This window comes from Cottoperca gobio, unplaced genomic scaffold (genome assembly GCF_900634415.1).
Source record: "Cottoperca gobio unplaced genomic scaffold, fCotGob3.1 fCotGob3_295arrow_ctg1, whole genome shotgun sequence".
Lineage (NCBI taxonomy): Eukaryota > Metazoa > Chordata > Actinopteri > Perciformes > Bovichtidae > Cottoperca > Cottoperca gobio.
Genome location: NW_021166904.1, coordinates 65,001 through 82,940, shown reverse-complemented (window position 1 = coordinate 82,940; position 17,940 = coordinate 65,001). Strand labels below are relative to the sequence as shown.

Below are 17,940 nucleotides of genomic sequence, written 5' to 3'. Positions count from 1 at the left end.
AACGTTAGCATCTGTTGGAAACAAACGTTTGCATTTTCCAACATGAAATAACGTACAAGATTATACATTTGGGAACTTTGCACTTTTTGCGTTATCCGTAAAGTTTTACAAAATATTATTGTAATTTCAGTCTGGACATTTAGTTCCATCAGTGTTTTATCACATTATTGGTGTTTCCTCTGCCGTTAAATCTTCTGATGAACGTTAATAATTATTCATGCTCCTCTAAATTACAGAAGAGAATTGGTGCATTTTAAGAGAATAAATCTACTAACATTAACATATAAATGTATTACATACATATTTCCCTTATGCCTAGCACTAATAATACAGTTTATTTCACTTTAAAGGAATTCAAAAGACACCAAACAGTATAAAAACAATATTAATTAATAACCTGTGTTCACGTCCAGCGCTGTTCTGTGAACTATAATAATCAGTCATAATAAAATTTAAAGACCTCAAGAACTCCTTTTAAACTTTTTATTGGTTTTGTTATTCTTATACAATATTGTACATTTCCTCGTTTATACAAGAATTCACATATTAACAAGTGCGAAGTGATAAATGAGGCTGCGAACACGTTTAAAGAAAATCAAATTTTTATAACAAACTAATAAATAAATAAATAGGAGATTTCTGAGTTCAGCACAAACTAATTTTAACAGGAAGTGACTTCACAGCTCTCCAAACTAACACACGAAGCCTCTTTAAATAAAAAGATAGAACAAACATCTGAAATCAGCTGATATGTTGTAATAAGACACAAAGAAGATGATTTATTAATATTAATATTCCTGTTTATGATGCTTCAGATATTCAACTGAACCAAAGCTGCTGCAGGAAGTAGATTTCACAATAAAAGACTTGATGTTCACTCTGTGCTTTTTTAACTAGACCGGTTCATGTTTCTGTCTAAAAACTACATTACCCATAAGCCTTAGCTACTGTTGCCATGGAGAAAGTGAACTGACAAACAGCTGCTGGATGTTTCTCTATCAGGTTTCTACAAAGTGGCGTGAGCGTATAGAGCTCTATGATTGGCTGTTTGGTAGTGAAATGCACCCTGGGAGTTGTAGTTGTCTTCTCTCCCTCAGTTTTTATGTCCACAGCTTCTTGTGACTTTTTATTAAAGAAGATATTTTCAGATGTTCATCTCTGGACAATCAGGAAACTGGGCCACTTCTTCCCATCATCCGAAGCTTCTTGTTGAAACAGAATAAAGAGACAAATGAAACTTCAACTATTAGGTGCAGGATTAGTGACCTGTCAGTCAAGCTGTGAGTGACAGCAGGGGGCGGGGCTTCACATTGGCTCACTGTCAATGAGTCAACAAGTTAACGAGTCAACAAGTTAACGAGTCGAGTCAACAAGTTAACGAGTCAAGTCAACAAGTTAACGAGTTAACGAGTCAACGGATCAACGAGTCAACGGGTCAACGAGTTAACGAGTTGTTTACTGATGATTTTTAAAGTCAGAAATATAAAGAAAATATTGATGAAAAAAGATATGAAAGAAACTTCTGTAACTTCCTGTCTGTGAGCAGAGAGGGCAGAGCCAGTTTTATTGCCTCTCTGATTGGTGGAGTGAAACATGGAGAAGGTCCGAGGTCAAAGGTCAGGAGCCTCCAACAAACCAAAAAGTCCTGAAAAATCCCTGAAAGCTGATTGGAGCTCAGTGCTGGGCTGCAGGAAGCTGATTGGTTCAGAGGAAGGATGAGTTATTAAAAAGGGGTGGGGCCAACACAGAGAGCCAATCACAGGTGCTGCCAGTCGATGGCAACCAGCGTCTGATTGGCCTCCTGAGCGTGACCGATGACCTCAGCGACGCCGTGCTGACGCCACAGACGCTCGATCTTCCTGTAGCGCTCGGCACACAGGTGGAGGGGGTTCCCCCGCCTGCAGGGCACAAACAGGTAAACAAATAAATAAACAAACTAATAAATAAACTAATAAACAAACAAACAAACAAACAAACGCGAACACCTACTTCAGGCCTTGGTCTGTCTCGCCGTAGTCGTCGAGGTACGGAGGAGGATAGAAACAGCCCTTAGTTTTACCTGCTACAAACAACACCTGACTCTCTCTGACCCTGACACACACACACACACACACACACACACACACACACACACACACACAGTCAGCATCACTATCAGCAGCAGATGTACCTGCAGTGTGGGCTCCAGGTGTGTTACCTGAGGAAGAGGCCGAGGCCGGCTCCGCAGGTGAAGGTGTGAGCGGTGCAGGCACCGACGTCCTCTCCGTCTACCTCCGTCTGACAGCAGTAACTCTGAGAGCAGAGCATGAAGCCGCACAGCAGACACAGCGTGGGAGCGCGGGACTTATCCCCGCCGGACCGGGGACACCTGCACAGGTAACACATGTGTGTGTAGTGTGGATATACAGTGTTTGTAGTGTGTAAAGTGTGTGTATATACAGTGTGTGTAGTGTGTATACAGTGTTTGTAGTGTGTATACAGTGTTTGTAGTGTGTAGTGTGTATACAGTGTGTGTAGTGTGTACAGTGTGTGTAGTGTGTATACTGACGTGAAGCTGGACGCCTGGTTTATCAGCTCACTGTAATCTTCTGGCAGCTCGATCAGTTGGTTCGACTCTCTGGGGAACCTGACAATAACCCCCCCGCCCTGCAGCACCTGCCTCACACCTGGATGTAAACACCACCTGTAACACACACACACACAGTAGATATAATTATATGTGCAATGGTTCACATCGACAGTACCTTTGTGTGTGTGTGTGTGTGAGTGTGAGTCCGAGTGTGTGTGTGTGTATGTGTGACCTCCATCAGTGTGTGTGTGTGTGTGTGTGTGTAGCTGTGTCTCAATACAAGGCCTGCAGCCTTCAGAGGCTGCATTTTTAGTACGATTATGTCACAGCGTCTGCGACAGGACTGTCCCATTTTGGCAACTCCTTCAAATGCGACTGACAAGATTCATTGCGCGCCAAGAGAAGTTTGTTTCTGACGAGAAATGCGCCACTCGACCCAGCAGTAACGGCAGGGAGAGGATGGAGAGCAGGGAGAGGATGGAGAACAGGGAGAGGATGGAGAGCAGGGAGAGGATGGAGAGCAGGGAGAGGATGGAGAGCAGGGAGAACAGGGAGAGGATGGAGAGCAGGGAGAGGATGGAGAACAGGGAGAGGATGGAGAGCAGGGAGAGGGTGGAGAGCAGGGAGAGCAGGGAGAGCAGGGAGAGCAGGGAGAACAGGGAGAACAGGGAGAGGATGGAGAGCAGGGAGAGGATGGAGAACAGGGAGAGGATGGAGAGCAGGGAGAGGATGGAGAGCAGGGAGAGGATGGAGAGCAGGGAGAGCAGGGAGAAGAGGAGAGCAGGGAGAGGATGGAGAACAGGGAGAGGATGGAGAGCAGGGAGAGGATGGAGAACAGGGAGAGGATGGAGAGCAGGGAGAGGATGGAGAGCAGGGAGAGGATGGAGAGCAGGGAGAGGATGGAGAGCAGGGAGAGGATGGAGAAGAGGAGAGCAGGGAGAGGATGGAGAGCAGGGAGAGGATGGAGAACAGGGAGAGGATGGAGAACAGGGAGAGGATGGAGAGGAGGAGAGCAGGGAGAGGATGGAGAGCAGGGAGAGGAGAGCAGGGAGAGGATGGAGAGCAGGGAGAGGATGGAGAAGAGGAGAGCAGGGAGAGGAGGAGAGCAGGGAGAGGATGGAGAGCAGGGAGAGGATGGAGAGCAGGGAGAGGATGGAGAGCAGGGAGAGGATGGAGAGGAGGAGAGCAGGGAGAGGATGGAGAGGAGGAGAGCAGGGAGAGGATGGAGAGCAGGGAGAGGATGGAGAACAGGGAGAATATGGAGAGGAGGAGAGCAGGGAGAGGATGGAGAGCAGGGAGAGGATGGACAACAGGGAGAGGATGGACAACAGGGAGAGGATGGACAACAGGGAGAGGATGGACAACAGGGAGAGGATGGACAACAGGGAGAGGATGGAGAGGAGGAGAGCAGGGAGAGGAGGAGAGCAGGGAGAGGATGGAGAGAAGGGAGAAGATGGAGAGGAGGAGAGCAGGGAGAGGATGGAGAGCAGGGAGAGGAGGAGAGCAGGGAGAGGATGGAGAGCAGGGAGAGGATGGACAGACTCTTCTCTCTGCTGGAGAAACTTGTTGACAAATGAAATGTCAATTAATTGAAATAAATAATATATATAATGATGAATATATTGTGTATTTAATTTACATGAACTATAAATGAAAAGTATTGAAAACTTAATTGATTTCAAGGTTCAAGAAGGATTTATTTTGTACATATGATTTATTAATTTAGAAAAGGGATTATTAATTTGTGTTTGACCTGTCTATGAGTGACTCCATCGGTGTGTGTGTGTGTGTGTGTGTGTGTGTGTGTGTGTATGTATGTCCTGCTGCCCTGGTCCTGCTGGACACCAGGAAGCCTTTTTGACATTTTCCTGGATTCATCCAAACTTTCTCTTTTTCAACACAACATCATTTCTGTCAAATGTTGTATTTGTACTATGTTGTTTATCCTGTACACACGACATCTATTGCACGTCTGTCCGTCCTGGGAGAGGGATCCCTCCTCAGTTGCTCTCCGAGAGGTTTATAACATTATGGGGTTTCTTTTAGGAAGTTTTTCCTTGTGCGATGCGAGGGTCTAAGGACAGAGTGTCTAAGGACAGAGGGTGTAAGGACAGAGGGTCTGAGGACAGAGGGTCCAAGGACAGAAGGTCTAAGGACAGAAGGTCTAAGGACAGAAGGTCTAAAGACAGAGAGTCTAAGGACAGAGGGTCTAAGGACAGAAGGTCTAAGGACAGAGGGTCTAAGGACAGAGTGTCTAAGGACAGAGGGTCTGAGGACAGAGGGTCCAAGGACAGAAGGTCTAAGGACAGAAGGTCTAAAGACAGAGAGTCTAAGGACAGAGGGTCTAAGGACAGAGTGTCTAAGGACAGAGGGTGTAAGGACAGAGGGTGTCGTATCCTGTACAGTCTGTAAACACTGAGACAAATGTATAATTTGTGATATTGGGCTGTATAAATAAATTTGATTTGACCTGTCTATGAGTGACTCCATCAGTGTGTGTGTGTGTGTGTGTGTGTGTGTGTGTTTGACCTGTCTATGAGTGACTCCATCAGTGTGTGTGTGTGTGTGTGTGTGTGTGTTTGTTTGACCTGTCTATGAGTGACTCCATCAGTGTGTGTTGACTGTGGTGCAGCTGCAGCAGGTTGCAGGGCAGACTGAGGAAGCTGCAGAGCGCCTCCCACTGGCCGGGACCTGCAACTGCAACACACATATATTCATATAACATTATTTATATAAAATAACTTTATTTATACAACTTTATTCATACAACATAACTTTATTTGTATAACCTTATTTATAAAACTTTATCTATACCACTATTTTATTTATATAACTTTTTTTACACACTAGAATCCTGTGTGTGTGTTGTTACCCAGCAGGTCAGCAGGCGGCGCTGTAGAGTTCAGGTAGTGGAAGAAGAGTGCGGCGGCTCGGAGGAACGGCAGGACGCCGGCTTTAACACAACGAGACAACTGCCACCCCGAGGTCACCTCAGGTAACACACTGACACACACACACACACACACTTTAATTAATTTTGCCAAAGTAGGATAAAAACATTGAGACAATAAATAAATACATTTTGTTACCATATTTATTAGTACATTCTTTGGTTTAGGGTTAGGGTTAGGGTTAGGGTTAGGACAGAACAGAATATTCTTCATTTATTTAGTTTAGTTTACTATTTATTAATTAAATAATTTCCTTCCTTTTGTTTCTCCATATCAGAACTGCTTCTGGTGATAAAGATCATTTTTCATCTAACACATTTCATATTTTTATTCCCGTTTCAACTCATTTACATTAATGTGTGAAACACTTAACGAGACGTGATTATACGCCTTTCGTTAGTCATGTGTGCGTTTAGTCACAGGGTCTTTTGTGTTTATTAACTGAATTAGTCAGGTTAACTACAGCAGTATGAACCCAAAATAAACAGATTTAATGATTTAATCACAATAAATGAATCAACAGGATGCAGAAATAACTCCGTCACACACACACATCTACACACTGTGTAAACACACACACACACACATCTACACTCACACACCTACACACTGTGTAAACACACACACACACATCTACACACAGACACACCTACACATAAACACACACTCATCTACACACTGTGTAAACATACACACACACATCTACAGTGTGTAAACACACACACACATCTACACGCACACACATCTACACACACACATCTACACACTGTGTAAACACACACACACACACACACACATCTACAGTGTGTAAACACACACACACACACACATCTACAGTGTGTAAACACACACACACACACACACACACACATCTACACACACACCTACACACTGTGTAAACACACACACATCTACACAGTGTGTAAACACACACACACACACACATCTACAGTGTGTAAACACACACACACATCTACAGTGTGTAAACACACACACACACATCTACACACACACACACACACACACACACCTACACACTGTGTAAACACACACACATCTACACAGTGTGTAAACACACACACATCCACACACACACACACACACACACACTGTGTAAACACACACATCTACACACACACACACATCTATACACACCCACACACACAAACACATCTACACACACACACAAACACATCTACACAATGTGTAAACACACACACATCTACACACACACACACATCTACACACTGTGTGTTTGTTATTGTTGACAGGAGCCACAGACGCTACGATAACTTTAACTACGTTTATGATTCAGCATCAGGACGTCACACGTGTCTCACGCAAATTGCGCATATTTAAGAATTTGTGGCTGTGTGTGTGTGTGCTCACCTGCCCAGGTGTTTCCTCAGCGTGTTGTAGAGCTGACAGGTGAGCTCCTCCTCCTCTGATCCCTCACTGTCCTGATCCATACACACCTCCTCTACACACAGACAGGTGGAGTCAGACGGACGGGTGGAGTCAGACGGACGGGTGGAGTCAGACAGACGGGTGGAGTCAGACGGAGTCAGACAGACATTTGAAAGCGTATATTTCTGTGTGTGTGAGAGTCACCTGTGGTGGAGGTGAGCAGGATCTGAACCAGGTGAGCAACAGTGATCAGGTGAAGCAGGTGGAGGTGAGCTGAGTCGACCACTCTGCGTCCTGATTGGTCCAGACTGTGAACCGAGCTGTACGACAACACACTGTACACCTGCAAAGAAATTGCACAATATAAATTAACTGGATATATTACTAAATATAAACGGGATATATAACTAAATATAAACTGGATATATTACTAAATATAAACTGGATATATTACTAAATATAAACTGGATATATTACTAAATATAAACTGAATATATTACTAAATATAAACTGGATATATTACTGAATATAAACTGAATATATCACTAAATATAAACTGAATATATTACTAAATATAAACTGAATATATTACTAAATATAAACTGGATATATAACTAAATATAAACGGGATATATTACTAAATATAAACTGAATATATTACTAAATATAAACTGAATATATTACTAAATATAAACTAGATATATAACTAAATATAAACTGGATATATTACTGAATATAAACTGGATATATAACTAAATATAAACTGGATATATTACTAAATATAAAATGGATATATAACTAAATATAAACTTGATATATTACTAAATATAAACTGGATATATAACTAAATATAAACTGGATGTATTACTGAATATAAACTGAATATATATTACTAAATATAAACTGAATATATTACTAAATATAAACTGAATATATTACTGAATATAAACTGAATATATCACTAAATATATTACTAAATATAAACTGGATATATTACTAAATATAAACTGAATATATCACTAAATATAAACTGAATATATTACTAAATATAAACTGGATATATTACTGAATATAAACTGAATATATCACTAAATATAAACTGAATATATTACTAAATATAAACTGGATATATTACTGAATATAAACTGAATATATCACTAAATATAAACTGAATATATTACTAAATATAAACTGGATATATTACTAAATATAAACTGAATATATTACTAAATATAAACTGGATATATTACTAAATATAAACTGAATATATTACTGAAAATAAACTGAATATATTACTAAATATAAACTGAATATATATAACTAAATATAAAATGGATATATATTAATAAATATAAACTGAATATATTACTAAATATAAACTGAATATATTACTAAATATAAACTGAATATATTACTAAATATAAACTGAATATATTACTAAATATAAACTGGATATATAACTAAATATAAACGGGATATATTACTAAATATAAACTGGATATATTACTAAATATAAACGGGATATATAACTAAATATAAACTGGATATATTACTAAATATAAACTGGATATATTACTAAATATAAACTGAATATATTACTAAATATAAACTGGATATATTACTGAATATAAACTGAATATATCACTAAATATAAACTGAATATATTACTAAATATAAACTGAATATATTACTAAATATAAACTGAATATATTACTAAATATAAACTGAATATATTACTAAATATAAACTAGATATATAACTAAATATAAACTGGATATATTACTGAATATAAACTGGATATATAACTAAATATAAACTGGATATATTACTAAATATAAAATGGATATATAACTAAATATAAACTTGATATATTACTAAATATAAACTGGATATATAACTACATATAAACTGGATGTATTACTGAATATAAACTGAATATATATTACTAAATATAAACTGAATATATTACTGAATATAAACTGAATATATCACTAAATATAAACTGAATATATTACTGAATATAAACTGAATATATCCCTAAATATAAACTGAATATATTACTGAATATAAACTGAATATATCACTAAATATATTACTAAATATAAACTGGATATATTACTAAATATAAACTGGATATATTACTGAATATAAACTGGATATATTACTAAATATAAACTGGATATATTACTAAATATAAACTGAATATATTACTAAATATAAACTGGATATATTACTGAATATAAACTGGATATATTACTGAATATAAACTGGATATATTACTAAATATAAACTGAATATATTACTAAATATAAACTGGATATATTACTGAATATAAACTGGATATATTACTAAATATAAACGGGATATATTACTAAATATAAACGGGATATATTACTAAATATAAACTGGATATATATTACTAAATATAAACTGGATATATTACTAAATATAAACTGGATATATTACTAAATATAAACTGGATATATTACTGAATATAAACTGAATATATTACTAAATATAAACTGGATATATTACTAAATATAAACTGAATATATTACTGAATATAAACTGAATACATTACTAAATATAAACTGAATATATTACTGAAAATAAACTGAATATATTACTAAATATAAACTGAATATATATAACTAAATATAAACTGGATATATATTACTAAATATAAACTGAATATAATAATATAAATATAAACTGAATATATTACTAAATACAAACTGGATATATTACTGAATATAAACTGGATATATTACTGAATATAAACTGAATATATTACTAAATATAAACTGGATATATTACTGAATATAAACTGGATATATTACTAAATATAAACTGGATATATTACTAAATATAAACGGGATATATTACTAAATATAAACTGGATATATTACTAAATATAAACTGGATATATTACTAAATATACACTATATATAAACTGGATATATATTACTAAATATAAACTGAATATAATAATATAAACTGAATATATTACTAAATATAAACTGGATATATTACTGAATATAAACTGGATATATAACTAAATATAAACTGGATATATTACTAAATATAAAATGGATATATAACTAAATATAAACTTGATATATTACTAAATATAAACTGGATATATAACTAAATATAAACTGGATGTATTACTGAATATAAACTGAATATATATTACTAAATATAAACTGAATATATTACTGAATATAAACTGAATATATCACTAAATATAAACTGAATATATTACTAAATATAAACTGAATATATTACTGAATATAAACTGAATATATCACTAAATATATTACTAAATATAAACTGGATATATTACTAAATATAAACTGAATATATCACTAAATATAAACTGAATATATTACTAAATATAAACTGGATATATTACTGAATATAAACTGAATATATCACTAAATATAAACTGAATATATTACTAAATATAAACTGGATATATTACTGAATATAAACTGAATATATCACTAAATATAAACTGAATATATTACTAAATATAAACTGGATATATTACTAAATATAAACTGAATATATTACTAAATATAAACTGGATATATTACTAAATATAAACTGAATATATTACTGAAAATAAACTGAATATATTACTAAATATAAACTGAATATATATAACTAAATATAAAATGGATATATATTAATAAATATAAACTGAATATATTACTAAATATAAACTGAATATATTACTAAATATAAACTGAATATATTACTAAATATAAACTGAATATATTACTAAATATAAACTGGATATATAACTAAATATAAACGGGATATATTACTAAATATAAACTGGATATATTACTAAATATAAACGGGATATATAACTAAATATAAACTGGATATATTACTAAATATAAACTGGATATATTACTAAATATAAACTGAATATATTACTAAATATAAACTGGATATATTACTGAATATAAACTGAATATATCACTAAATATAAACTGAATATATTACTAAATATAAACTGAATATATTACTAAATATAAACTGAATATATTACTAAATATAAACTAGATATATAACTAAATATAAACTGGATATATTACTGAATATAAACTGGATATATAACTAAATATAAACTGGATATATTACTAAATATAAACTGAATATATAACTAAATATAAACTGGATATATAACTAAATATAAACTGGATATATTACTAAATATAAACTGGATATATTACTGAATATAAACTGGATATATTACTAAATATAAACTGGATATATTACTGAATATAAACTGGATATATTACTAAATATAAACGGGATATATTACTAAATATAAACTGAATATATTACTAAATATAAACTGGATATATAACTAAATATACACTATATATAAACTGGATATATAACTAAATATAAACTGGATATATTACTAAATATAAACTGGATATATTACTGAATATAAACTGGATATATTACTAAATATAAACGGGATATATTACTAAATATAAACTGAATATATTACTAAATATAAACTGGATATATAACTAAATATACACTATATATAAACTGGATATATATTACTAAATATAAACTGAATATAATAATATAAATATAAACTGAATATATTACTAAATATAAACTGGATATATTACTGAATATAAACTGGATATATTACTGAATATAAACTGGATATATTACTGAATATAAACTGGATATATTACTGAATATAAACTGGATATATTACTGAATATAAACTGGATATATTACTAAATATAAACTGAATATATTACTAAATATAAACTGGATATATTACTGAATATAAACTGGATATATTACTAAATATAAACGGGATATATTACTAAATATAAACGGGATATATTACTAAATATAAACTGGATATATATTACTAAATATAAACTGGATATATTACTAAATATAAACTGGATATATTACTAAATATAAACTGGATATATTACTGAATATAAACTGAATATATTACTAAATATAAACTGGATATATTACTAAATATAAACTGAATATATTACTGAATATAAACTGAATACATTACTAAATATAAACTGAATATATTACTGAAAATAAACTGAATATATTACTAAATATAAACTGAATATATATAACTAAATATAAACTGGATATATATTACTAAATATAAACTGAATATAATAATATAAATATAAACTGAATATATTACTAAATATAAACTGAATATATATAACTAAATATAAACTGGATATATATTACTAAATATAAACTGAATATAATAATATAAATATAAACTGAATATATTACTAAATATAAACTGGATATATTACTGAATATAAACTGAATATATATTACTAAATATAAACTGGATATATTACTGAATATAAACTGGATATATTACTAAATATAAACTGGATATATTACTGAATATAAACTGGATATATTACTAAATATAAACGGGATATATTACTAAATATAAACTGGATATATTACTGAATATAAACTGGATATATTACTAAATATAAACTGGATATATTACTGAATATAAACTGGATATATTACTGAATATAAACTGGATATATTACTGAATATAAATTGAATATATATTACTAAATATAAACTGGATATATTACTAAATATAAACTGGATATATTACTAAATATAAACTGGATATATTACTAAATATAAACTGGATATATAACTAAATATACACTATATATAAACTGGATATATATTACTAAATATAAACTGAATATAATAATATAAATATAAACTGAATATATTACTAAATACAAACTGGATATATTACTGAATATAAACTGGATATATTACTGAATATAAACTGAATATATTACTAAATATAAACTGAATATATATAACTAAATATAAACTGGATATATATTACTAAATATAAACTGAATATAATAATATAAATATAAACTGAATATATTACTAAATATAAACTGGATATATTACTGAATATAAACTGAATATATATTACTAAATATAAACTGGATATATTACTGAATATAAACTGGATATATTACTAAATATAAACTGGATATATTACTGAATATAAACTGGATATATTACTAAATATAAACGGGATATATTACTAAATATAAACTGGATATATTACTGAATATAAACTGGATATATTACTAAATATAAACTGGATATATTACTGAATATAAACTGGATATATTACTGAATATAAACTGGATATATTACTGAATATAAATTGAATATATATTACTAAATATAAACTGGATATATTACTAAATATAAACTGGATATATTACTAAATATAAACTGGATATATTACTAAATATAAACTGGATATATAACTAAATATACACTATATATAAACTGGATATATATTACTAAATATAAACTGAATATAATAATATAAATATAAACTGAATATATTACTAAATACAAACTGGATATATTACTGAATATAAACTGGATATATTACTGAATATAAACTGAATATATTACTAAATATAAACTGGATATATTACTGAATATAAACTGGATATATTACTAAATATAAACTGGATATATTACTAAATATAAACGGGATATATTACTAAATATAAACTGGATATATTACTAAATATAAACTGGATATATTACTAAATATACACTATATATAAACTGGATATATATTACTAAATATAAACTGAATATATTACTAAATATAAACTGGATATATTACTATGAAACTCACCAGCAGGTGAAACATGTCGACGTCGAGGATACAGAGAGAGTTTTCTACCTGAGAGTCTGGAACCAGGGCTGCAAAACACACACACACACACACACACACACACATTAAAGACATCAGGACACCGAGGAGCTGGGATGGAAATTTTCTTCATAACTATTTTCTGGCCTTTTATACCCCAAACTTTAATGTAGAGAATAATCTGCAGATTATGCCATGATGACAATCATGTTTAGTTGAAGCTGCAGTAATGTGTGTGTTACCTGCGAGCAGCCTGATGAAGTGTGTGTGAGCTGCTGTTGGTGGAGCTGCAGTCCAACAGGAGGAACTGAACCTGGTGAGAGAGCTCAGACAGTCGTCCTGAGACACACACACACACACACACACACACACACACACACACACACACACACACACACACACACATTCTTAAGTCACTAACCACTAAATCAGCTGATTCTACATCTCACAAGCCCCGCCCCCCTGCCCTCCTGTCCAATCAGAGAGTGCTACCTGTCGGCAAGGTAAACTTCCAAACAAAGGCTTCTCCTCATCCATCAAGAGGCGCTCTGCAAGAAAACACACCGTCAGCATATATATTTACAGAGTATATATTTACCTGTACTCCGATGGTGTGTACTCTGATGGTGTATATATTTACCTGTACTCTGATGGTGTGTACTCTGATGGTGTATATATTTACCTGTACTCTGAAGGTGTGTATATTTACTTGTACTCTGATGGTGTATATATTTACCTATACTCTGGATGGTGTAGGCGCAGGTGGCCCAGCTGAGCACCGGGACCCTCTCGTCCTGTTCGTTGGGGTTCAGCTTCAGTCCCACTTTGTAGGTGGACATGCTGAAGGTGGTGATCATCTCACTGATGCTGCTGGAGAAGGGCTTCCTTTGGGACACAGTCACATGCCATAATTTAATCAGAAAGTCATTGAAGTCATTGAAGGATGAATACAATCAGCTACGGACTCACTGTGGAGTGAAGTCCACTCTGAAGCCTTCAGGCACAGCAGGCTCCTCCCTCTCTGCTACACCTGAGACAGTTTATTTAGAAACAAATATAAAATATCTATAAAACACAGACTGTTATCAAACTCCACCTTCCAAATGTTTGACACGTGACTGACCGTCAGACTGCTTCCTGTGGGCGAAATGCAGCACTGCTATCTGCTGATTGGTCGTTTTAAGCCACGTCTCCAGACAGGGATGGTCAACACTGAGAAAAAAAAAAGAGGCCAGCTGATTGTGTACCTGTGGTTAGGTGTGTGTGCCTGAGGTTAGGTGAGTGTGTACATGAGGTTAGGTGAGTGTGTACATGAGGTTACACGAGTGTGTACCTGAGGTTACGTGAGTGTGTACCTGAGGTTACGTGAGTGTGTACCTGAGGTTAGGCGAGTGTGTACATGAGGTTACGTGAGTGTGTACCTGATATTAGGTGAGTGTGTACCTGAGGTCAGCTGAGTGTGTACCTGAGGTCAGGTGAGTGTGTACCTGTGGTTAGATGAGTGTGTACATGAGGTCAGGTGAGTGTGTACCTGAGGTTAGGTGAGTGTGTACCTGAGGTTAGGTGATTGTGTACATGAGGTCAGCTGATTGTGTACCTGTGGTTAGATGAGTGTGTACATGAGGTCAGGTGAGTGTGTACCTGAGGTCAGGTGAGTGTGTACATGAGGTTAGGTGAGTGTGTACCTGAGGTCAGGTGAGTGTGTACATGAGGTTAGGTGAGTGTGTACCTGAGGTTAGGTGAGTGTGTACCTGTGGTTAGGCGAGTGTGTACATGAGGTCAGCTGAGTGTGTACCTGAGGTTAGGTGAGTGTGTACCTGTGGTTAGGCGAGTGTGTACCTGAGGTCAGCTGAGTGTGTACCTGAGGTTAGGCGAGTGTGTACCTGAGGTCAGCTGAGTGTGTACATGAGGTTAGGCGAGTGTGTACCTGAGGTCAGCTGAGTGTGTACATGAGGTTAGGTGAGTGTGTACATGAGGTTAGGTGAGTGGTGTACATGAGGTTAGGTGAGTGTGTACATGAGGTCAGCTGAGTGTGTACCTGTGGTTAGGCGAGTGTGTACCTGAGGTCAGCTGAGTGTGTACCTGAGGTCAGCTGAGTGTGTACCTGAGGTCAGCTGAGTGTGTACATGAGCTAACACAGCATCCGGGGCATCATCCCCGGAGTTTCTAGTCCATGCATTTGTTACTTCAAGGCTGGATTACTGCAGCTCATTGTTATCAGGTTGTCCCAAAAAGTCGCTTAAGACTCTTCAGTTGATCCAAAATGCAGCGGCACGTGTATTGACTAGAACAAGGAAACGGGATCATATTACTCCTGTATTAGCTGCTCTGCGCTGGCTCCCGGTAAAATACAGAATAGAATTCAAAATCCTTCTCCTGACTTACAAATCAATTAATGGTTCCAGCATATCTTAAAGATCTCATAGTACCTTATAAACCAACTAGAGCATTACGCTCCCAGACTGCAGGGTTACTTGTGGTTCCTAGAGTCTCTAAGAGTACAATGGGAGCCAGAGCCTTCAGCTATCAAGCTCCTCTCCAGTGGAACCAGCTTCCAGTTTGTGTTCGGGAAGCAGACACACTCTCCACATTTAAGAGTAGGCTAAAGACTTTCCTTTTTGATAAAGCTTATAGTTAGGGCTGGCTCAGGTTTGCCCTGGCTCAGCCCTAGTTATGCTGCTATAAGCTTAGACTGCCGGGGGACACCTCCCTGCTCTCCTTCTCTTCTCCTTCTCTTCTTCTCCTCTCCTCCCCTCCCCTCCCTCTCTTCTTCTCCCTCTCTATCTGTATGCATTATTGTAAATGTATGTTACTAACTCATCATCCGGGGTTTCTGTGTCTCATGTGGCAGGTTGCCACTGATAAAGTTTACGTCAGGATCAGGAATCGTGGCTGCGCCTGCTGCTCTGGTCCTGCTGGACACCGGGAAGCCTTTTTGACATTATCCTGGATTCATCCAAACTTTCTCTTTTCAACACAACATAATTTCTGTCAAATGTTGTATTTGTACTATGTTGTTTATCCTGTACACACGACATCTATTGCACGTCTGTCCGTTCTGGGAGAGAGATTCCTCCTCAGTTGCTCTCCCTGAGGTTTCTTCCATTTTCCCCCCTTTAATTATGGGGTTTCTTCTAACCCTAACCCTATGAAGTTTTTCCTTGTGCGATGCGAGGGTCTAAGGACAGAGGGTGTAAGGACAGAGGGTGTAAGGACAGAGGGTCTAAGGACAGAGGCTGTAAGGACAGAGGGTATAAGGACAGAGGGTCTAAGGACAGAGGGTCTAAGGACAGAGGGTCTAAGGACAGAGGGTCTAAGGACAGAGGGTGTCGTAACCTGTACAGTCTGTAAACACTGAGACAAATGTGTAATTTGTGATATTGGGCTATATAAATACATTTGATTTGAGGTCAGGTCCGTGTGTACCTGAGATCAGGCGAGTGTGTGTGTGGCAGCAGAGGGATGACAGTGTTGCTCAGACATTCACACAGCGGACACAGGAACTCTCCGTTCTCCACGTCGTAGCTGGTGTGACCTCGCAGTCGCTGCTGACGTCTCTGCTCTTTCAACTGAACCGCCTCGAAGTACCTGAACACACACACACACACACACACACACACACACACACACACACAAAATAATAATTATTTAGTTATCATTGTTATTATTAGAGTTATCTGGGCTCATATTTGGCCTCTAAATGGCTGCAGTGCCTCACCTCTGCCAGCAGGTGGCGTGCATGATGTGTCCACAGCTGGCCGTGTGAATCCCCAGAGAAAGGTCAGGGTGCATGAACAAAGGGTCGTAACGCACTGAAACACACATTCACACATCCGTCAATCAACACTGATTAACACTGATTGACTTCTGTCCCAATGATGTCAGAAGGATAGCCCCGCCCACCTGGGTCAGGTAGGTTGCGTCTGCGGTTTTTAGACAAAACCGTGGATCTCTGAACGAACGCTGCTAGCACCATGGCTCTGCCGTGACCTCTGACCTCCTGCTCCTCTTGACACAGGATGCAGGTCACTAGCTGACGGCGCTCCGCTCCGCCCAACCTCCTGGGACCAATGCACACCTGAGAGACACAGGTGGAGTCCGAACTGGGAGGACTGGAGGGGGAGATGGAGAGCATTTTAATATTCTGTGGGGATTTATTAACAGAGACTAGAAACACTTCAGCTGTGTGAACAGATCTGTGAAGGTGTGTACAAGTGTATACAGGTGTGTACAGGTGTATACAGTAT

General features: G+C 35.6%; 1 protein-coding gene across 1 annotated transcript in view; it reads right to left on the bottom strand.

Annotated features, from left to right (window-relative positions):
• Nucleotides 1-469: 469 nt before the first annotated feature.
• The window catches only part of ubr2 (ubiquitin protein ligase E3 component n-recognin 2), a 27,765-nt gene continuing 10,294 nt past the window's right edge, over nucleotides 470-17,940 (bottom strand). The window contains 17 exon segments of the mRNA XM_029427171.1: nucleotides 470-1,898; nucleotides 1,990-2,091; nucleotides 2,198-2,368; nucleotides 2,549-2,683; nucleotides 5,158-5,266; nucleotides 5,442-5,572; nucleotides 6,910-7,000; nucleotides 7,132-7,270; nucleotides 13,676-13,743; nucleotides 13,936-14,032; nucleotides 14,186-14,241; nucleotides 14,430-14,578; nucleotides 14,663-14,723; nucleotides 14,817-14,905; nucleotides 17,120-17,281; nucleotides 17,412-17,505; nucleotides 17,597-17,805. Coding sequence (XP_029283031.1) covers nucleotides 1,757-1,898; nucleotides 1,990-2,091; nucleotides 2,198-2,368; nucleotides 2,549-2,683; nucleotides 5,158-5,266; nucleotides 5,442-5,572; nucleotides 6,910-7,000; nucleotides 7,132-7,270; nucleotides 13,676-13,743; nucleotides 13,936-14,032; nucleotides 14,186-14,241; nucleotides 14,430-14,578; nucleotides 14,663-14,723; nucleotides 14,817-14,905; nucleotides 17,120-17,281; nucleotides 17,412-17,505; nucleotides 17,597-17,805 — 2,005 coding nt within the window. The 3' untranslated portion in view covers nucleotides 470-1,756.